The sequence below is a fragment of the Schistocerca gregaria genome, chromosome X (genome assembly GCF_023897955.1).
Source record: "Schistocerca gregaria isolate iqSchGreg1 chromosome X, iqSchGreg1.2, whole genome shotgun sequence".
NCBI classification, from domain to species: domain Eukaryota; kingdom Metazoa; phylum Arthropoda; class Insecta; order Orthoptera; family Acrididae; genus Schistocerca; species Schistocerca gregaria.
The window spans coordinates 144,446,591-144,469,803 of record NC_064931.1 but is presented as its reverse complement, the minus strand read 5'-3'; the positions used below and the strand labels follow the sequence as shown (position 1 = coordinate 144,469,803).

Here is a 23,213-nt window from a genome sequence, read left to right as displayed (position 1 = left end):
TAATCTGATCAGATCTTGTTACAAGGTTGAGTTCCGCACGTTCTTGCAGGATAATATGAGCAAAAATGTATTTCCTTTTTTGTAGTAACAAAATGCTGATAGTAAGTGTAAACGCCGATTAAGGCTGTTAGCGACTCCCGGGTTCCCGCGTTCGATTCCCGGCATTACATAGTTGGAGTGTTGCGTTACAATAATAGAAGCTATATGGAATAAGCATTATTTTTATATGAAATTATATTAATTACATGTCAGGACTTTGATAATCACTGGAGAGATGGTCAGATGCCTTAGTGTTTGTGTTTATTTTTCAGCGAGTGTAATTGACTTATCTTGAGAAATAATTTTTACAATTAAGCCACAGGTAGAGAAAGTGTTAGTGTAAATACGAAAGATAAAGTAACACGGCGGTTCAGCACATCATGCGAAGATGTCTTCTCTCTATTTTCTTCTTAGTATAACCTTTTAAACATGATATTTCCACGATCCGTATTAAAGAAATTCTTGCTGTGTTAGGCATATGTTGCGACTTATGAATAAATACAATACAAAGCTAGTTTGTCTATTCAAAGACACCTGTCCATTTTCTACATAAAATATTGCTTATTATCAGGAGAATATCTTGATTATCTAGTGTCCATTCTTCTTACACAACACAATCTTTTACCCTTAACGACGAACCAGAAGAGATGGATGGTGAAGAAGTAAATAATTTCTATGAAACTGAGGACGCTGCATCCGAGGCATAATCCTGCTGTACCACCGATGTACACTGGAACAATAAGGCACATTATAAACAAAATGCATCTGCCTTGCACTACATGACAATGATTCACAGGCATGATTGTCAGAATAATGGCAGCAACTATGCTAAGAATATAACATGTTTATGAGACGGGAATACAGTGTCGTTTACTACTACGGAGCGAGGTGGCAAAGTCGATAGGTAATTGGACTTGTACCCACGAGGAGTGAGGTTCAAATACACGCCGAGATACCCATATTTGGTTTTCTGCCGTTAGCTTCAACCGATTAGGACGAATGCTAGGATGATTCCTGTTTTCTTCCCGAATATTATCCTGTCCGAGTTTGTGCTCAGTCGCCAAGGGCCTCGCAGTCAGACTTTCTTCTTTCTTTTGTTATTGTAGTGAATTAAGCTACTGTGCAGTTTGTTAGGTAACAATTAACATACTTACACACTATTGAATAAGGAACCTCTTTGGCTTTGACATTCCAAAGCGGAAATATGTTACAGGACAGTTATTGGTAGCAGTTGTGTCTAATATTGGCTGTGAATTTGGAGCTCCTTGTGCAACAACACTAAATTTGAAGAAGCCATACATGACTGATGTTCAGATGTCTGTGAAGTATAGTATTGTCCCTCACTACAACGAACTGAATTGTCGCGATTCTTCTTAGAGCTAAAGCGGCAGAAGTATAATCAGATAAGAATTTGTATCTTAAACAACCATTTTGAGTTATTAAAACAGAATACGAGATGAACAAACTGAACATGAGCGGGCGCGCCTCCGAAGTGCAGCTGATCATCGGATCTCTTTAACCGGAGAGTACGTCACAGTTCCGAGTAGCGCTGTTCGTTCGGTTATCTCCAGTAGTAACCGTAGGATCCGACGAGCAGTCGGAGGTTGGCTGGAGCGAACGGAGTAGGGCAGTTACTTAACTATAATGTAGCTACTTAGCGAATATGGTTAACTTTTAAGGAAACCAGAGCTTCCGACTGGTTGCTTCCCTCCGATTATCTTCAGTGCAATCATACGACGCGATGAGAAAATGGATGAGGTGGTCATTTGACGAAGTACAGCGTACGGACATTGACACCTATGTTTTAATACACTTTACGTGTAGAGTTTTGCTCTACCAAACCTAAGGCTCGGTAGCTTAAGTAAACTACATAAATAACATAGTGTTCTGCCAATGAATCGCAGTCTTTGGTTTCCTCTACCCACAGCACTATCTATGTGAGCGTTCCAATGAAGGTTATTTGTAATTGCCATTCCTAAGTATGTAGTTGAATTTACAGCCTTCAGGTTTTTTTTTTTTTACTTATCACGTAATCGAATATAGGGATATTTCGTTTAGTAGTCATGTGAATAACTTCACACTTTTCTTTATTCAGCATCAATTGCCATTTTTCGTACCATACAGGTATCGTATCTAAATCACTTTGCAATTCATATTTGTCATCTGATGACTTTACAAGACGGTAACAGCACCATCTGCAAACAATCTAAGAGGGCTACTCAGATTGTCCCCTATGTCGTTAATGTAGATCGGGAACAATAGAGGGCCTATAACACTTCCTTGGGGAACGCCGGATATTACTTGTGTTTTACTTCATGACTTTCCGTCTATTACTACAAACTGTGACCTTTCTAACAGGAAATCACGAATCCAGTCGCACAACTGCTGTGATATTCCATAGGCACGCAGTTTGGTTAGAAGACGCTTGTGAGGGACGGTGTCGAAAGCCTTCTGGAAATCTAAAGCTATGGAATCAATTTAACTTCCTCTGTCGGTAGCACTAATTGCTTCATGAGTATAAAGAACTAGTTGTGTTTCACAAGGACGATACTTTCTGAATCCGTGCTGACAATGTGTCAATAAATCGTTTTCTTCGAGGTAATTCATAAAGATCGAACACAGTATATGTTCCAAAACTCTACTGCAAATCGACAACGACATAGGCCTGTAATTCAGCGGATTACTCCTATTTCGCTTTTTGAGTAATTGTGTAACTTGAGCAATTTTCCAGTCTTTAAGTACGGATCTTCCTGTGAGCGAGCCCTTGTATATAACTGCTAAATATAGATCTATTGTATCAGCATACTCTGAAAGGAACCTGACTGGGATACAATCTGCACCGGAGGCCTTGCCTTTATTAAGTGATTTAAGCTGCTTTGCTACACCGAGGATAACTACTTCTATGTCTCTCATCGTGGCTGTTGTCCTTGATTGGAATTCAGGAATATTTACTTCGGCTTCTTTGGTGAAGGAGTTTCGGAAAACCGTCTTTAATAACTCTGCCTTTTTGGCACTGTCATCAGTGACTTCACCGTTGCTATCGCGCACTGAAGGTATCGATTGCGTCTTACCACTGGTGTGCTTCATGTATGACCAGAACCACTTTGGGTTTTCTGCCAGATTTCGAGACACAGTTTCGTCGCGGAAATTATTAAAAGCATCTCCCCTTGAAGCACGTGCTATATTTCGAACTTCTGCAAAACTTTGCGAATCTTGGGACTTTTGCGTTCTTTTAAATTTGGCATGCTTTTTTCGTTGCTTCTGCAACGAAAAATAACATTCATTACTCCACATGAAGGTTCTCTTTAGCAGTCCGCAGCTCGGGGTCGTGCGGTAGCGTTCTCGCTCCTCACGCACGGGTTCCCGGGTTCGATTCCTGGCGCGGTCAGGGATTTTCTCTGCCTCGTGATGGCTGGGTGTTGTGTGATGTCCTTAGGTTAGTTAGGTTTAAGTAGTTCTAAGTTCTAGGGGACTGATGACCTAAGATGTTAAGTCCCATAGTGCTCAGATCCTTTTTTTTTTTTTTACACGATCAGAAGGGAAGAAGTGGAGACTGTCTCTTAAAAAGGCGTTAAGAGCATTTTTATCAGCTCCCTACTTGTCCAGGTTTATTTGTTGCTAAGAGGTTAAGTATGCTTTCGCAACCATTTACTCATTGAGTGGGCTCATGTACTAATTGTTCAAAATAATTTTCTGAGAAAGCATTCAGTACAATTTCGGATGACGTTTTATGCCTGCCGCCAGCTTTAAACCTATAACTTTTTCAGTAGATCGAGAGTAGATTGAAGTCACCACCAGCTATAATTGTATGATTGGGGTACCTTTTTGAAATGAGCTTCAAGTTTTCTTTGAACTGTTCAGCAACTATATCGTGTGAATCGGGGATCGGTGAAACGATCCAGTTAATAGTATAGCCCGATTGTCAAGTATATACTCTACCCATACTATTTCGCAGGAACTATCTACTTCAATTTCGATGCAATGTAAACTACTTCTGACAGCAATAAATAATGCACCAACTGTATTTAATATATCCTTTCTGAACACAGTTAGGTCGCTTGAAAAAATCTCAGCTGAACTTATTTCCGGCTTTAGCCAGCTTTCTGTATCTATAACTATTTGAGGTTCAGTGATTTCTATTAGGACTTGCAGCTCTGATTCTTTCCCAACACAGCTACGAGAATTTAGAACTACAATAACTATCGTTTCTTCAACCACCTTACTGTGTTTTAGCTGCCCCCTTTTAGATGGACGCCCTTTCTGTTTTTTCCTGAGACCGTCTAACCTAAAAAAAAACCGCCCAGTCCCTTCCACACAAACCCTGCTACCTGTGTGTAGCGGACTCCTGACCTATCAAGCGGATCCCGGAAAGCAACCACCTGATGACGCAAGTCAAGGAATCTGCAGCCTCCACGGTCACAGAAACGTCTGAGTCTCTGATTCAGACCCTCCACTCGGCTCTGCACCAAAGGACTACAGTCGGTTCTATCGACGATGCTGCAGATGGTGACCTCTGACTTAATATCGCAAGAAAGACTCGTAGTCTTTTACCATTTCTGCTAGCTGCCCGAAACCAGAGAGAATCTCCTCTGATCCAAAGCAACTTAAGTCACTGGTACCGACATGAGCCACCAGCTGCAGTTGGCTGCACCCTGCACTCTTCATGGCATCCAGAAGCACACTTTACACATCTGCAGTGACCCCGCCCAGTATGCATATGGAGTGTACACTGGCCTCCTTCACCTCTTTGGCAGCCATGTTCCTAAGGGGCCCCACTACGCGCCAAACGTTGGAGCTCCCAACTACCAGCAAACCCACGCTCTGTGAATATCCAGATCCTGCAGTCGGAAAAGCTTTCTCTGGAACATGTGGACGCCTGCATCCGGCTCAGACTTCGCCAGCCACAGATACGCCTAAAACCTCTTCGCCAAACGAACTGGGGTGGCCCTACGATCGGCCCCTTATAAAGTCTTTCGCTGCCTGCTAGACTTTGGAATGATCTCCCACTCTACCACAGTTCAGGGGCAACCTCAGAGCAGGCAGTACCCAGGGCAGCCACAGCAGTGGATCGATCAGGGGACACGTGGGACATGCTCGACGTTCAACACATCCCTGTGTCTGCTCCCCCACATTGGTGTTCCTTGGCAGCAGCCTCAAGCTGTGCGACAGAAGCCAACACTGCCTGGAGCTATGAACGAAGGGTCGCGAATTCAGCTTGTATCTGCACACAGCAATCACAATGTGTACTACTACGTCATTTACGTCCAACGCCTCACTGAAAAACATTTGTTTTTATGACAACGAAAATGGTAGATGTTGTAACCACATACGTTTATACAGGTTTAAAGCGGAAAGTTCTCAGAAAGATGTATTACACAACAAATCTGAAAGAGGAAATTTTTTGAAAAGGTACACCATGACTTCACATCATTATGACTACCTGCTAGTATCCAGAGTATCTGTCTTCTCAGTTTCCAAGATCGGAATTCACAGAACATTTTCACAGAACAGGTATGCGAACAGTTTGCACAGCCTGCCGTTTCAGAAATGCTGTCTTTCTTGGACTGAAAGAAGATGACATCTCGTTTTTCATTTCGAATAAATCGCTCCCTTTACCTACAACATTCAGATCAGAGTACATACAGGCATCTTAGCTCTTCCTTTACATATACGAATTGAATAAAAATATGGAAACAGAGCGAGAAGTGCAAGCTTGAACATAAATGAATATACAGGTACTACCCAGGCTTGGGGGTTGTCCTGTTATATTTGTCCACTAACATTACGTTTTAAAGTTCCACAATATGTTGCAAGTGCCAGTCATGGTCAGACTACGTTATGCGTTACAGATAAGATTGTTCGAATGTGGTTCTTGTATGATGGATGTTTTCGTGACCAAGGGAGACGAAGCATTTGACGTGTCAAGAGGCATCGCATCGAATATTTCTACCGCACATTTGGAAAGCAGAAATACATAATCTGCTAAGTCACAACGCAGACGAAAGTGTGTGCTTAGCAATCGTGACAGACAGCGATTAAAGAAGACTGTGACGAAAAATAAGACGACAAAATCTGCAAAGGTCACTGCTGAACAAAACGGCACAAAAGGAACACCATAAGCAGTGAACTGCATGGCGCGCTGAAATTCCATAACCACTCATCATTGATGCGAATGCACGTAACAGGAAAACGTGGTGCTGAAGGTAAAAACCTGGACGATGGAGTAATGGAAGAAAGTTATTTTGTCGGATGAGTCTCGCTTCACAGTGTTTCCAACTTTTGGTTGAATTTAAATCCCAAGAGTGGAAGCATCGCGGGCGTTCTGTCGCGATCTGGGCGGCCATAGTGTGGGATTCCATGGGCCCCATGGTTACTGAAGAATACTCAGTATTGTAGAACACTCAGTATAATGTCGCTAATTGAAACTGAACTACACTTCTCGAACAATCACTATCTACACAGAAAACAAATAACTTGTAGAGCATCGGTGCTGTACTGCTGCTGCGCTGGTCATATAAAGCCGGCGGAGGCCGGCGGAGTACTCCAACTTTCCCTGCATCTGTGAGGCGACCTCTGCAGAAAAAGGTTCGCATTAGTCTTTAGCAAGTTCTGTTTGTTTGGAATAATTGTTTTCCTCTTGGTTGCGCCTGCAAGTGCTTGTGAATGTTATATGGTACGCAGGGGTGTCTTGTGTAGTCTGCCTGGCAGGGACCTTCTGTGGCAGACGTTACAGTTATTGTGCAAGGTCACACTAACTGCCAAGGACTATTCGGTCATTTTGTCTGTGTTCCAATATGACAGGGCCTCTGTTGAGACAGCTCGCATCTTCCAGGTCTGATTTTGAGAGCACAAGGATAAATTATCAGATGTTCCCTGGTCACCGCAGTCACCAGATCTGCTTTGGAGAGATGGTTGAGTCATCGCTATCCATTTGCATCATCGTTAACTTAACTTCCTGCTACTTTGCAGGAACAATGCTGTAAGATTGCCTCGAAAACCAAACAGGATCTGTATTTATCCATTCCTAGACGACTGGAATGGTTTTCCTACTGTGTATTAGACACTGCAATGTGTTGTGTTTTTGGTGTTCTATATTTTTGTCCCCGCCCTATAGCTACTTCGCCATTGCAAGTCACGCGACAGGTGTTATTCTGTTTTTGGTATAAATGTAACATTTAGAATATGATCTCTGATGATGTGATTGTCAATGAAACATGAGGTTAAAACTTCACATTGACAATGCTGAAGGCGACGCCTATAGGTTGGTATGTTGCTAATTTGAACATGGTATATCAGTCATTGTTTCTAAAAGGAACTGGATGAAGGGTGCCTCTGTTCAAAAATAATTGGGACTAACACGGCGAAATTGTAGACAGAGTTAGTGTCTGCACACAGGCGTCACAGGTGGACACTTGGTTCCAGTACCAAATTCTTTCTTCCGTTCAAAGACTAAGATAAGTGTAAACTTTTTAACTTTTTTTCCTGCGAGGTTCTTGTGTAGAGATACGCTCGACACAGCAAAAGAAGCACTCCGTCTTCAGACCACTAGTGGCCTACCGGGACCATCCGACAGCCGTGTCATCCTCGGCGGAGGATGCGGATAGGAGGGGCGTGGGGTCAGCACACTGCTCTCCCGGTCGTTATGATGGTAATCTTGACTGAAGCCGCTACTATTCGATCGAGTAGCTCCTCAATTGGTATCACGAGGCTGAGTGCACCCTGAAAAGTGGCAGCAGCGCATGGCGGCCTAATGGTCACCCATGCAAGTGACGACCACACCCGACAGTGCTTAACTTCGGTATCTCACGGTAACCGGTGTAAGCACTGCGGCAAGGCAGTTGCCCTCGACACAGCAAAAGCTTCAGAAAAATACCTCAGTGCTAGCTCTAGCTGGAGTTCCACACTTAGGTGTCTGTAATTAAGGATGATTCTCTTAAAGTTTTAATCAAATCTGCCATAAGGTCAGCTGTATTATGTGCAAATAGCTCATTGTCATTCTTCAGGATGGGTCACTATGAAGTCTGCGAATCTAATCATTAAAACAGTGGAGATATTTGAATGACAGAAAAGTTTGAAGGAGACGAAACATATACTGAGGTGACCAAAGTCATGGGATAGCGATATGCGTATGCACAGATGGTGGCACTATCGCGAACACAGCTTATAAAAGGAAGGTGCATTGGCGGAGCTCTCAACTATACTCACGTGATTGATGTGAAATGGTGTCCGACGTGATTATGGCCGCATGACGAGAATTGGCAGAATTTGAACGGGGAGTGGTACTTGGAGCTAGACAAATGGGACATTCCATTTCGAAAATAGAGAATTCAGTATACCTCGATCCAAAATGTCGAGAGTGTGCCGAGAATAGCACATTGCAGGCTTTACCTCTCACCACGGACAATGCAGTGGCCGAAGGCCTTAACTTAACGAGGAAAAGCAGAGGCGTTTGCGTAGAGATGTCAGTGCTAAGAGACAAGCAACATTGCCTGAAATAACAGCACAAATCAATGTGGGATGTAGGACGAACGTATCCATTAGGACAGTCATTGGGCTCTGATAGCAGACGACCGACGCTAAGCCCTTTGCTAAGAGCACGACATCGCCTGCAGCGCCTCTACTGGGCTCGTGACCACATCGATTGGACCCTAGACGACTGGATAACCATGGGCTGGTCAGATGAGTCCCGATTTCAGTTGGTAAGAGCTTAGGTAAGTTTAAAGTGTGACGCAGATCCCACGAGGCCATGGACTCAAGTTGTCAACAAGGCACTGTGAAAGCCGGTGGTGGCTCCATAGTCGTGTGTGCTGTGTTGACATGAAATGGACTGGGTCCTCTGGTCCATCTGGTATCTTGGAGACAATTTGCAGCCATTCATGGACTGCATATTCCCAAACAATGATGGAATTTTTATGGATGACAACGCGCAATGTCAGTGAGCCGTAACTGTTTGCGATTGGTTTGAACAACATTCTGGACAATTCGAGAGAATGGTTCAAAAAAATGGTTCAAATGGCTCTGAGCACTATGGGACTCAACTGCTGTGGTCATTAGTCCCCTAGAACTTAGAACTACTTAAACCTAACTAACCTAAGGACATCACACACATCCATGCCCGAGGCAGGATTCGAACCTGTGACCGTAGCAGTCGCACGGTTCCGGACTGCGCGCCTAGAACCGCGAGACCACCGCGGCCGGCGAAAATGGTTCGGCCGTCCGGTTAGCCCGACATGAACATTTATGGTAGATAGTCGAGAGATCAATTTGTGCAGAAAACCCTGCACCGGCTACACTGAGGCAGCATGGCTCAGTATTTCTACAAGGGACTTCCAAGCACTTGTTGAGTCTATGCCACGGCGAGTTGCAGCACTACGCCGGGCAACAGAAAATGCAGCACGATATTAAAAGATATCCCGTGACTTTCGTCACATCAGTGTGAAAGAAATATTTCTGATTGGAAGATTCACAAGCAACTTACGTCATACGTAAGAATGGAAAGTGATGTAAGTTCTGTCCCCAGTAAAGAGTGCTGTAAGAAGGCGACTGAAATAACATTGAAACGAACCTCGTTGTAGATAACTTTGGTACCTTATGTTGCTAACTCATGCACTCTAATGGTTTACGCTTCCCTTTGCGAAAGCCACAAACTACTACCACTAACCTTCTCAACGCGAAATAATATTTTGCGTCATTTACCCCCAGTAGAAATATTTGTTACTGTGCTAGTGGACGCCTACACGGTGATGTGAGGTGAGAGACAACCTCTATCGTAGCGAAGTTTGCAGAAATCGATTTTTCTTGGCCCCAAAGTGCACTATGATACAAGACGGTCTGCGTCTTCATGGAAAAATGTTCATGGTTAGCTGCGGAATCATGGCGTGCAACTCTTCGTCCGAAGCAAATCGACGGACACGAATGTCTTCTCCAGGGCTCCAAAAATATGGAAATCGCTCTTATACATCTTCCATGCAGTCTGTCTCTCTCCATGCGATTTCCACATTTTTCTAGCCGTGAAGAAAGACATTGGGGCAAAGAGCTGTACGCCTGAGTACAATCGTTGTTCCGTAGACAACCGCAAACATTTTTCTGTGATGGTCTTAACTGTCTTCTCTCACAGTGGCATTAATTTTGTTAAGGCTATTATTCTTGAAATAATAGTTTAATTAATTTTTCACATTTGTGTATAGTTTCCATTTGACTGCCCATTACAAATTAATTACCGTTATTAATCTCTAAAAAATGGTTCAAATGGCTCTGAGCACTATGGGACTCAACTGCTGAGGTCATTAGTCCCCTAGAACTTAGAACTACTTAAACCTAACTAACCTAAGGACATCACATACATCCATGACCGAGGCAGGATTCGAACCTGCGACCGTAGCAGTCGCACGGTTTCGGACTGCGCTCCTAGAACCGCGAGACCACCGCGGCCGGCTATTAATCTCTCCGAGCCTTCCGTTCATGTGGAGCTGCTAACTACACCTTTAGAAGGGTCCGTTTCTCATTTTCCCAAAAGCATCACTGATGTCTTAATTGAAGTTCGTACATTTTATTTTCCAGTTATGCCAAATTTTATTAACGTAGGTCATACGCAAGCTGCTCCATCTACATGAGGAAAAATCTGGTATGTTATCCTTTGATTTTACAACGACCACACGCCTCCAGTAACTTTGCTCACTTTTTTGGTGCAGTTTTTATTCAAGTTTCATATCCCTGTAATACTTAAGTTCCAGTCTGGAAAATATTAGTAATGATATGATACACCAGTTAAATCCTTGAAGACATTTCGCAAACTCTTGACATGCTTTTTAAGCCCTTGCACGAAGAAGACACGGAAAAATTTACTAGATGATTCAGCACAACGTAACACTGGGCTAGGTAACATAAACACAATCTTACCTAATAAGTCTGTAAATCCGAAGAGCACATCACGTTTGAGCCTCATCTGGGGATACTTGGTCATTCCCCACTTAATATTTGTGCCGAGAAACCTGAAACAACACAGCTTACTTCAGAAAAGAAAATATTGAAAACATGAAAATTACGTACTTCTGTGCTTTCTTTAGGCGATAAAATTAAATTAAACTTCAAAATGAGTACATAGAGTAAATTACTTATTCACTAATGGTTAGAGAAATGTTTCAACTATCATTCACACGCATGATGAAATGGAAGATAAGCTGAGCATTGTACTGGGCTAATCCTGAAACCAGTTTCCAGCATGTAATCTTTCCGTTGATTGCACGCGAAAAGAATGTAAAGTTTGTGGCAGAAGCTCATACCTGTCCTATTGGCCTGAGTTCCGGAAATGTGCAAACTTCCTTCTCCGCGGAACTACAAAAGGGCAGGTGGGTTGGGGTGGCGGGCGCATCCCCGAGAAAGTGCCCGGTACTGTTTTGATAGTTGGTTGAGTCCTGAGTGGACATAATGCTGTTCCACTAGGACTGGAGAGAGGAAAGATCCTCATTCCTATCTGAGGTTCAACTCGGGACCTCCAGAGCTGATGTCCAATGCTCCAACTGCTAGACCATCATGACCACAAGACAACACGTGAGGTATTACTAAATTAAATCTTCATAAGCCCTAAAGCGAAAGTATCAGGCTCTTTTAAAGCGAATTGGAGATTTCTTAGTGGAAATCTAGAATAGATGAACTCCTACTGGTCTGAGATGAAATCGACGATGTAGACTGAAGGCATTTGCCATAAAAATCGTTTAATTCCCCATTAGGTCGTGAAAGATTTTTCTGAGAAACACTACTGAAAGCAAATAACTCGACAGAACCGGATGTAACCCCAGTTTAATTTTACGAGTACCCTACGACAGTGGTCCCTTACTTGGCCTGCATTTATTGCGAATCTACATCTGCATCTACAAGGGCACTTCGCAAGCCACCGTTCGTTGCGTGGCGAACAGTACCCTATACCACTACTAGTCATTTCCCTTCGTGATCGCCGGCCGGGGTGGCCAAGCGGTTCTAGGCGCTACAGTCTGGAACCCCTCGACCGCTACGGTCGCAGGTTCGAATCCTGCCTCGGGCATGGATGTGTGTGATGTCCTTAGGTTAGTTAAGTTTAAGTAGTTGTAAGTTCTAGGGGACTGATGACCTTAGAAGTTAAGTCGCATAGTGCTCAGAGCCATTTGAACCATTTGAACCTTCGTGACCGGCTCGCAAATAGAGCGAGGGAAAAATGAGTTTCTCTATGCCTCTGTATGCACCCCAATTTCTCGTACCTTATACTGGTGGTCCATACGCGTATTGTATGTTGGCAACAGTAGAATCATTCAGCAGTCAGCTTCAGATGCTGGTTGTCTTAAATTTCTCAATAGTGTTCCTCGAACACAACGCCACCTTCCCTCCGGGGACTCCAATTTGAGTTCCGAGGCTATCTCCGTAACACTTATATGTTGTTCGAACCTACCGGTAACAAATCTAGCAGCTTGCCTCTGAATTGGTTCGATGTCCCCCTTTAATCCGACCTGGTGCAGATTCCAAACTCTGGAGCAGTATTCAAGAATAGGTCGCACCAACGTCCTATATGCGGTCTTCTTTACCGAAGAACCACACTTTCCTAAAATTCTCCCAATAAACCAAAGTCAACCATTCACCTTCGCTACTACAATCCTCAAATGCTCGTTCCAGCGTTACGCTCAGATATTTAAATGACGTAATTGTGTCCAGCAGTACACTACTAATGCTGTGTTCGAATATTACAGGTTTATTTTTCCTACTCATTCGTGTCTGCTCACATTTTCCCACATTTAGAGCTAGCTGCTATTCATAGCAGCAGCTAGAAATTTTGTCTAAGTCATCTTGTATCTTCCTACAGTCACTCAACTTCATCACCTTATCGGACACCACATCATCATCAGCAAACAACCAGAGACAGAGACAGAGAGATAGGATGGGGTGGGGAGTGAGTGAGAGAGTGCGCTCACTAGAGATCGAAAATAAGCTCTGTATACTCGTTTCAAACTCACCAGCGAGTCCTATGACGTCATCTCGGAACTCGCCGTCTCCGTGATCCCTGAAACTCGACTAGAGTGTCTCCGTTACTGCCATTTTAACTGAAAATTCGTCAATTGAATCTTTAATGGAATAAATGTGAACTCGTCCCGCGTAGGGAGGAGAGCGAGGACACAAGTTCGGAAGTATAGGAGGCCGTGCTGAAAAACATTGCCACCAAATTTTTTGTGTGAAAACACGTAAAACTTCTTAAATAAAACAAACATTATTAACATTCTACCTCTTTTCCTTCATGTCTACACATTTATTTCTCATCATAGTAACCCTGGCGACGAAGATATTTCTCCCTACGTGAGATCAGTTTGTTGATACCATCACCGTAGAGTTTCTGACAGAGGCACAATCTCACCTCTGCCTGCACAGCTACATCTCTATCAAAGTTAAGTATTCGAAGATGTTCTTTAAGTTTTGGGATGGGACCAAGTCGGGACTGTACGGAGCATTATCGATGATCGTGAACCCAAGGCGGCGGATTGTTGCAGATGTTGCAGTCCTCGTGTGTGATCTGGCATTCTCATGCTTAAGGAGAGGGTGCTCCATATGTGGACGAACTCTTCGAACTCGAAACTCGAGTAAAAACGCTCTTTCTCCTGCACCGACATAGTAATGTTACACACCGCCAGGTTATACGCTATAATTCGGAGCCGTATAGCGGCAAATACGTAGACATGAAGAATAAAGAAGCAAAACGTATTAACGTTAGTTCTATTTAAAGAATTTTATAGTTTTCACATAAAAATTGTGAGGCATTACTTTTCAGCACGTCCTCCTAACCGCAGACTTACGGCATTGCCGCTACGTACGCAACTTTAGGCATGACGATTATTATTTGCCAATACAGTGGCTGATTGGTTTGCAGAAAGCATTGTTCTGCTTATACATCCATACATATTATAAAACTTTATCTACATATATAAATGCGTATGTATGTACGTATCTCCTCCTAAGCTACTGGACCGATTTCAACTAAACTTGATACACGCGTCATTTACTGTCTGGAAATCATTTCTTTGGGGGTAAGAACCACCTGCCTATCAAAAGGACGAGGATTAGGCTGAAAAAGCAGTGAGGCCCACGAGGAGTAAATATCGATATTTTAGTCATCCAGCACTTGTGCATGACAGCACTTAGAGACTTGCAACAAACATTACACATAATTTCAAACCTTTACGAAAATTCTACTCGCTGACGATCTCTACAAAATGCTGAAAGGGAAAAGGTTTATCGCTTACTACATTTTCGATACCCTTGCAGTGAAACTGCCGTATGAAGCACGAGCGTTTTAACTAATTACTTCTTTACTACTAATTGTATTCACTACAGAGCTTAGAGACAGTGTTCAAATATACATATGAACGTACCGGAAAATGTATATTTTTGTAGGGCACACAGCTGAGGAGGTATGACGTCATAAACAATGAGATGTGTGAAAAACCACGCATCATGCAAGACGTTTAAATTTACTACTTCGTTGCCACCAACTTTATTCCCAGCACATTTCGCAGACAGTATGCACATATACCGCTTGAAGTACCTGCAAAATTATACCTCTGTACAGCAGAAAGCTGAGGAGATACGATCTTATAAACATTGAACTGCGTGAAAATGAAACTCCAAGGTGCTAGATATACAGGTGAACTATGTATACAAAAACGTATGAAATTTGTTAAATATATGTTAAATATATTTTAGATCTGCGAACGTGGGCAAAGCCACAGATGAAAGCTCACCCAAAGCCCTGGGATGATTTCATCCAAACTTGGTACACACATTAGTTACAATCTGGAAAGAAATACTGTGTGGGTAGAAGTGACGAGCCTCCTATTGGAGTGAGCGTGATAAAGTGGAAAGAGAAGTGGAGAGGAGCAGATGGATAGAGAGCGAGGGGAGATGTGGTGATTGGCACAGGCAGGAGGGAGGAGAAGACGAACAGCGAGAGCGGAACAGTGTACATGTACTAACAGAAGATTGGAATAGACACATAACTCTGCAATACTAGGTACTAATTCTTCTATTAGTCCATTTCCTCCACTCCTTCTGTCTGTCCACTTCCTCCACCCCCCCTTTCTGTTCAACTCCTGCATCCCCTCTCTCTGTCCATCTGCTCTATCCCCCATTCTTTGTCCATTTCTCCATCCCATCTCTGTACATCACCTCCAGCTCCTTTCTCGTACCATCTCCTCTTCCCTTTCTCTCTCCACTTCCTCCTCCTGCGTCTGTTCATCTTCTCCTCTCTTTGTCTGTCTCCCACTCCCCTCTCCCTTTCTGTCTTATTTTGCCCCCTCTCTCTGCTCACTTCCTCCTCCTCTTCTCTCTGTCCATTCCCCCATCACACAAAATTCCTCTTTTTTCGTCGTGCAGAGCGTATTGCGCCCTGTTCAACATTGACGCTAGTTCAGAGGAGAGTGCCTGAAGTTTTCGGCATTCTGTCTTTCGTAGCAAACTGTCCCCCACCTGTGTCCTTTCATGCTTCAAGTCACAGTTTTTAGACCAATGGGAGTGTTCCTTTCATCTAGCGGAAACTACACCGCCAATTGCAAAGGGCGCACCTTCAAACTGCGCCGTCATCTTGCCACTTCTACTCCTTCCGAGCTTTTTTCAGACAATCCGCAATTTGTGCCCACTCCTGATGCCTAAAAGTTAAACTCGTACACCACAAGAGCACCACAGACCTTTCATCTGATCAGAAAATGCGACTCTACTTAATTGCGTCTCAAGCCTGTTTGTATCCGTCTGGAAATAACCCAATGCAATTTCCTAAAGAATATCTCCGTCACAGTCAGGGCTTGGCCATCGCCTGCTCCCTTCGATGGACCACGTGTGTCATTCACCGTCTCCCTTGCCACGGGTCACACCCTGCTAAAAACATTTCACTGTAAGTGGGCCGTGGACGGGCAACCCAAATCTGTCCCAAACCCAACGATCTCTTCCAGCAGCTTTTATTTTTTACCTTTTGCTCATTGACATGCACGATTTGGGTTGGGTCTGTTAATACCGTCGAATCGAGTGTCATTCCTTTTTACACAACATACAGTACATTTTGACAGGCAAATCTGCTGACTATCAATGAAGTATATCATGTGACATATTATTCTGCTCGTTAAGACATATAGACTCTCATGTAAAGTGCGAAATTAACATTCATTTAAGCTGCCACCTTACATATCCGCCTTCTTCCATGTTCAATTTTGTGCTGGGTCAATCAATAGTGGAAAAATTGATTGAAATCAGTGCAAAATTGTTCTCAACTGCTGAATTTATATAGACCAACTCTATTTTATTTTGACATAGCCCAGACAGGTTTTCTTTCGGTCTCTCTTTGTTTTTCCACCACAATTGATTTACTATATACCACAGATCTGAGTACAAAAGCTAATGTTTTCCCAGAATTTCATATGTTTTACTAGTTTTCTGGCTTAATAATTTTTTTAATATGAACCCTTTTATTTCTCTTCTATGGTTGTCTATACTTTTCATTTTAAATTTAAACACAATAGACATTCTCTTTCAATTTATGTACTGTATATTTGCATCTGACTTTAATGCAAATTTTTACCAGTCATAATTTTTAAATTTGAGAAGGATTTTTATTTGACATCAAGATGATGATGGGGGTATATTGAAGTTGAAGAACCCTTCATTTAAGATTACCCTCCTCTTTTTCAGTACTTATGTCTTATTCTCAGCCTCAGTTTCTATGTTTATTGGTAGCTTTTATAGCAATTATAATTCAAGAAAGTTTCAACCCTTACAATAATTTCTGAAACCATCTTACATTTGTAAGTACCATTTCCATAACTTCACAAGCACAGTCCCATTAATTTTTTCATTCAACATCACAAACATGTTTATATCCCCCAAAAATCTTAAATTTATGCATTATAACTTTACCTAAGAAATAAATTATTCATTGAATTTTACAAAAATATTAAATACCTAATCCTGCTAATTACCCTGTAAACATGAAACAAACATCATCAAATTGCAAACTATTTTTGTACATAACCTATATATCAACAAAGACGTTACACACAAGAATCTTAGCATCAACAGAAGATATCAACACTTGATTTTCTTAACCTAGTTATATCGTCGGAATACGAAATACAGAAAAAAATGTCATTCATCTGTCAAGATTAAGAGAAACTCAAAAGTATTGTTAACAAAAAATGGCTCTGAGCACTATAAGACTTAACATCTGTGGTAATCAGTCCCCTAGAACTTAGAACTACTTAAACCTAACTAACCTAAGGATATCACACACATCCATGCCCGAGGCAGCATTCGAACCTACGACCGTAGCGGTCGCGCGGTTCTAGAGTGAAGCGCCTACAACCGCTCGGCCACACCGCCCGACTATTGTTAACAAAAAAAATCTGTTTCTTACACAAAATTCTTCAAAAATTATATATTTTTAAGGTGGCCGCTGTGGCCGAGTGGTTCTAGGCGCTTCAGTCCGGAACCGCGCTGCTGCTACGTCCGCAGGTTCGAATTCTGCCTCGGGCATGGATGAGTGTGATGTCCTTAGGTTAGTTAGGTTTAAGTAGTTCTAAGTCTAGGGGACTGATGACCTCAGATGTTAAGTCCCATAGTGCTTAGAGCCATTTGAACCATTTTGATATATTTTTAAACAATAACCAACTCTTTGTGTCCACATTTTTTTCAATTTAACCAGATACATGTTATTCTGTCTTTTCTCATCTATCTTCCATGTGGTTCATTGAAGTTGTCATCCTCATCTTCATGTGCCTCGATATGTCATCTATGAACATGGAATGAGGGGTAGCAGTGAGAAAGATTACAGAAGGTTTGAGTGTATTGGGAATGCTTGGTTGTCTTCATTCCATTCCGCATGTACCCATGAGGAAATTATATTGAAGATCTATTATTAGCAGTATAAAAACTTATATTCTTCGTCAATCCTCGAATCTTTAGGCCAATCCATCGTTGGTTAATTCGTCTCCCGCTTCCTGTACAAATAGTCGTCTCTCATCTCTCGGTGATACATTTGAAAGTGTTGTGATATGCCATAAGGAGTATATTGGACATTTGTATTGTTAGAACTGTTAAAAATGGATTTTTGTGGTAAGTAGATGCAATAATGCTCTTGTATAGGAAGGAATTTAGAAAGGTTTCTTGATTTCTTCTGGTCCAGAACTTCTTTCTTCCTAATCTTCTGCATTGAATCCTCTTTTCTTGTTGCATGTTGCTATCTTCTCATCTTTGTCTTCGTTCTTCTCTGGACCGGGACTTGGAATTGAAGACCTGCTTAACCTATTTATTGTAGAATCCAATCTTATAGTATTTTCTTTCAAATCAGTGAGTATCCTTTTCTGTATCAGCTCGTTTTTCAGAATAGATTGGACATTTGTCCAATCCCTTCCTTGCTTATCACCCTTAGTGTTCAGCGTATGTTCCACAATTGTTGGATTCCGTATGGTATGTCGGTAATTTCAGCCATCCTGTATCTTGGATTACAGAAACGCGCCTCTTCTTCTTCAGGTGAATTCAAACGCTTGTTTGTCATTGATGTAACATGTCCGCCTCCATTCCAGTTTGGTGGACATCCATCATGTCTCCATATGCTGCTCTAAACAGTTTGTGACATAAGTGGTAAGAATCTAACACTTTAGCAGAACTGTTGTTATGAAGATCGCATGTGACTTCCACATGAATAAAGATCGCATCATGTCGGCTCTATCCAGGTTTTGTCGTAGATCCCCATACTTTTCCACAGAGGTGTTATCCTCTTGGACTGTTGCCCTCAAAAAGGCATTTACACACGTAGTGTTGCTTCTTTCATGCCTAACTGCTCTACTCGCTTTTTCCATTGGTCTGATCATGATGACATTGCATTCGTCTTGATGACTTCGTGTACAAAACAACATTTTGAACACACTTGTTCATCTTGCATCCCCATATTTTTCTAGTTTACATATTATTACTACCTATTTTAGTTTTTGGGTTGCCCTACCGATCTTTATCAAAACAAAAATAATTGTCAAAACCAATTCTTCCTTAAAACCCATTACAAACTTTACAAATACTAAACTACTAAGACACTTTACAAAAATCCTGTATTAAAAAGTATACGTAAGTTCCTCCTCATTAAATCTCTCCATAACTTTACATGTATTTCAATAGATCAACATCTTTTATCCACATTCTACATGTACACTTTCTTTTTTCTTTTCACTATTAGTATTTATTCAATGGTTTCCTCTTCTTCATCACAATGAACATTAAGAGGAAAATTGATGGTGATGAAGTTTAGTGTATCAGTCTGCCCCTTTTTTTCTAACTACAGATACATCATACTATAAAAACTCCGCACCTTGACTCCAACTCCGGATTATTTTTCTCCACTATCCCTTGTTTTCGCCATAAGCTGTAACAGAACTTCATAATACCTTTCATAATTCCTTTTAAAAACTTTTCCCACTGTCCAAGTCCATTGTTCTAGAGTTGGTACTTTTATCAGTTATACTTATCCTTACCGTCTTTATATGAACAGTATACCTTTGTATTACTTTTTCCCTCTATCTTACTCTACCTTATTGAAATCATTCCTGTGTCAAACTCACATCGCTCTCTCTACATATCTCAAAGAAATAACATGTTTTTCGCTTTCCTTAATAATTCAGTTCTCCCTATTAGTTCTTATCTCCAAACAACCTTTTAAATCCATTTCCCTAACATCTCCTTTTAACATCAACTTGTGGTAACTTCCACTTATCATAAATACTTCTCATACTCCCATAAATATCTCCTCAACAAAATGTTCACGGAACAAACCACAAATAAATACTTCCTTTTTACAAAATACACATAATTTCGTGGATTCCTTCCGTCCACAAAATCAACTTCTTTCTACATTACGCTACACTTTAAGAGAGAATCTACTACTATTCTTCTCATTTCCCATAACACATTTCTTCTTCTGAATGATTACGTTAGTTCTTACTTTACTGTTCTTCCTTCACAACTATATTTTTGATAAACTGAGAAAGTTAAACAATTTATTTTAATGAGATAAATACAAAAAATTTTATTTGTATGCATTTTCTTAACTTCCCTTGTTTTGGCTTCTACATTTTTCTTTAATTGGAATTTGGATATCTGGGACATCAAATTTTTCTTCTGATTACCCTTTATACACTTTAAAGCGACTCACATGGTGCAAGCCCAATGATTTTCCTGTTTTTGCGTTAATCAATTCGACTGCATTATCATGAACCACTATACATACTTCCATAGCGCCTTTATATACCGAAAAGGATCTATGGCTTTGATGTTCTTTCTTGCTAGAGAGAGATGGTGGGTTTTCACAAGTACTTTTGTCCTAGTGAAACTACTCGTGAGATTGCCCATCTGTCTGCCCGGTTCTTTCTATCTACGCCGCAGCCTTCAGATTGCTCAGTGCCAATTTTAATAGGTTTCGATGTTGTACTCTGGGTACTGGTATGAATTTAATTATTTCCAGAATTTCATCCGGTGCTGGCTTACTTTTCAGAACAGTTATTGGAGGTAATAAAGTACTGCTATCTGACATTTCATTTACGCCATCCTGAACTCAGACAAATGTTTGTCCCATCTATTATGCTGCTTGCTACAATACAAACGACATAGGGTCCCCAAATCCTTCATTGTTCGTTCAGCCATGTTGGCGCTCGGGATGTATTTGGAAATGTAATGGGTTTAATCTTATGCCTTCGCTGAGTGTTTTTCCATTGTGCTGAACGATATTGGGGTCCATTGTCCGACAGCATTTTATCGACATGACCAACCTGTCGAAGCTTTACTGATACTGCTCCCAGTTGCGTTCTTCAAGGGAGTAAACGTCACGTATTTCGACGTTAATTCTAGGACCACGAAAATGAATACATGACCTCTCTGTGAGCAAGGTAATGGGCCCATGAGATGTGTAGCTGCTATATGTCTCAGTTTCTCCGGAATGATAGGGAACATTGGTGGTCTCGATTGAAAAGTTAAATGTTTTGCTCTCTGGCATTTCTTACGTTTAGCCGACACCTGTCTGATTCTTCACTGCATATGTGTGAAGTGGCAAGACATCTTTACTTTTTTTAAAACATTACTTAGGACGAAAATGACTGTTCCTCAAAAGAGTGTACCAAATATAATTTACAGAGAAGCGAAATTTGGCACGGACTTCAATGCGAGATGCCTTTAATAGGTTCCACAATGAAACACTGTCTCGAAATTTGGTAGAAAATCCGAAGAAATTCTGGTCGTATGTAAAGTACACAAGCGTCAAGACGCAGTCAGTACCATCGCTGCGCAGTGCCGATGGCACTGTTACCGACGACTGTGCCGCTAAAGCGGAGTTATTGAAGCAGTTTTCCTAAATTCCTTCACCAGGGAAGACGAATGGAATATTCCAGAATTTGAAACATGAACAGCTGCTAGCGTGAGTTTCTTAGAAGTAGATACCTTAGGTGTTGCGAAGCAACTCAAATCGCTTGATACGGGCAAGTCTTCAGGTCCAGATTGTATACCGATTAGGTTCCTTTCAGATTACGCTGATACTATAGCTCCCTACTTAGCACTCATATACAACCGCTCGCTCACCGATAGATCTGTACCTACAGATTGGAAAATTGGGCAAGTCGCACCAGTGTTTAAGAAGGGTAGTAGGAGTAATCCATCGAACTATAGACCTATATCATTGACGTCGGTTTTCAGTAGGGTTTAGGAGCATACACTGTATTCAAACATTATGAATCACCTCGAAGGGAACGATCTATTGATACGTAATCAGCATGGTTTCAGAAAATATCGTTCTTCTTTATTCACACGAAGTAATAGCCGCTTTCGACAGGGGATCTCAAGTTGATTCCGTATTTCTAGATTTCCGGAAAGCTTTTGACACCTTTCCTCACAAACGACTTCTAATCAAGCTGCGGGCCTATGGGGTATCGTCTCAGTTGTGCGACTGGATTCGTGATTTCCTGTCAGGAAGGTGGCAGTTCGTAGTAATAGACAGCAAATCATCGAGTAAAACTGAAGTGATATCAGGTGTTCCCCAGGGAAGCGTCCTGGGACCTCTGCTGTTCCTGATCTATATAAATGACCTGGGTGACAATCTGAGCAGTTCTCTTAGGTTGTTCGCAGATGATGCTGTAATTTACCGTCTAGTAAGGTCATCCGAAGACCAGTATCAGTTGCAAAGCGATTTAGAAAAGATTGCTGTATGGTGTGTCAGGTGGCAGTTGACGCTAAATAACGAAAAGTGTGAGGAGATCCACATGAGTTCCAAAAGAAATCTGTTGGAATTCGATTACTCGATAAATAGTACAATTCTCAAGGCTGTCAATTCTACTAAGTACCTGGGTGTTAAAATTATGAACAACTTCAGTTGGGAAGACCACATAAATAATATTGTGGGGAAGGCGAGCCAAGGGTTGCATTTCATTGGCAGGACACTTAGAAGATGCAACAAGTCCACTAATGAGACAGCTTACACTACACTCATTCGTCCTCTGTTAGAATATTGTTGCGCGGTGTGGGATCATTACCAGGTGGGATTGACGGAGGACATCGAAAGGGTGCAAAAACGGGCAGCTCGTTTTGTATTATCACGTAATAGGGGAGAGAGTGTGGCAGATATGTTACGCGAGTTGGGATGGAAGTCATTAAAGCAAAGACGTTTTTCGTCACGGCGAGATCTATTTACGAAATTTCAGTCACCAACTTTCTCTTCCAACCTACATAGGTAAGAATGATTATCAAAACAAAATAAGAGAAATCAGAGCTCGAACAGAAAGGTTTAGGTGTTCGTTTTTCCCGCGCGCTGTTCGGGAGTGGAATGGTAGAGAGACAGTATGATTGTGGTTCGATGAACCCTCTACCAAGCACTTAAATGTGAATTGCAGAGTAGTCATGTAGATGTAGATGTAGATATACTTATTTATAAAATCCTGTGGTATGCACGTGACCCATAAACTTGTATCAGTATTACGTCTGTAGAACAACACATTGTTCTTTATGAGATAGAATTGTCTAATGGCCCTTGATTCACGGTTTTTCCACTTAGCATTGACTGTTGCGAGATCTGGGTCTTTATCTTGTTCCCTGCCTAACTGCTTTGATGTATTGGTTGACGTAATTTTCAAATGGCACCTGTTTCT

The 23,213-nt window shown here is 41.7% G+C and overlaps 1 protein-coding gene across 1 annotated transcript in view; it reads right to left on the bottom strand.

Moving 5' to 3' along the window:
- Positions 1-439: 439 nt before the first annotated feature.
- Positions 440-23,213, bottom strand: part of LOC126297944 (sodium channel protein Nach-like) — a 70,718-nt gene continuing 47,944 nt past the window's right edge. The window contains exons 9-10 of the mRNA XM_049989266.1: positions 10,939-11,030; positions 440-769 (exon numbers count right to left, since the gene is read on the bottom strand). Coding sequence (XP_049845223.1) covers positions 624-769; positions 10,939-11,030 — 238 coding nt within the window. The 3' untranslated portion in view covers positions 440-623. The remainder of the gene's footprint in view (positions 770-10,938; positions 11,031-23,213) is intronic.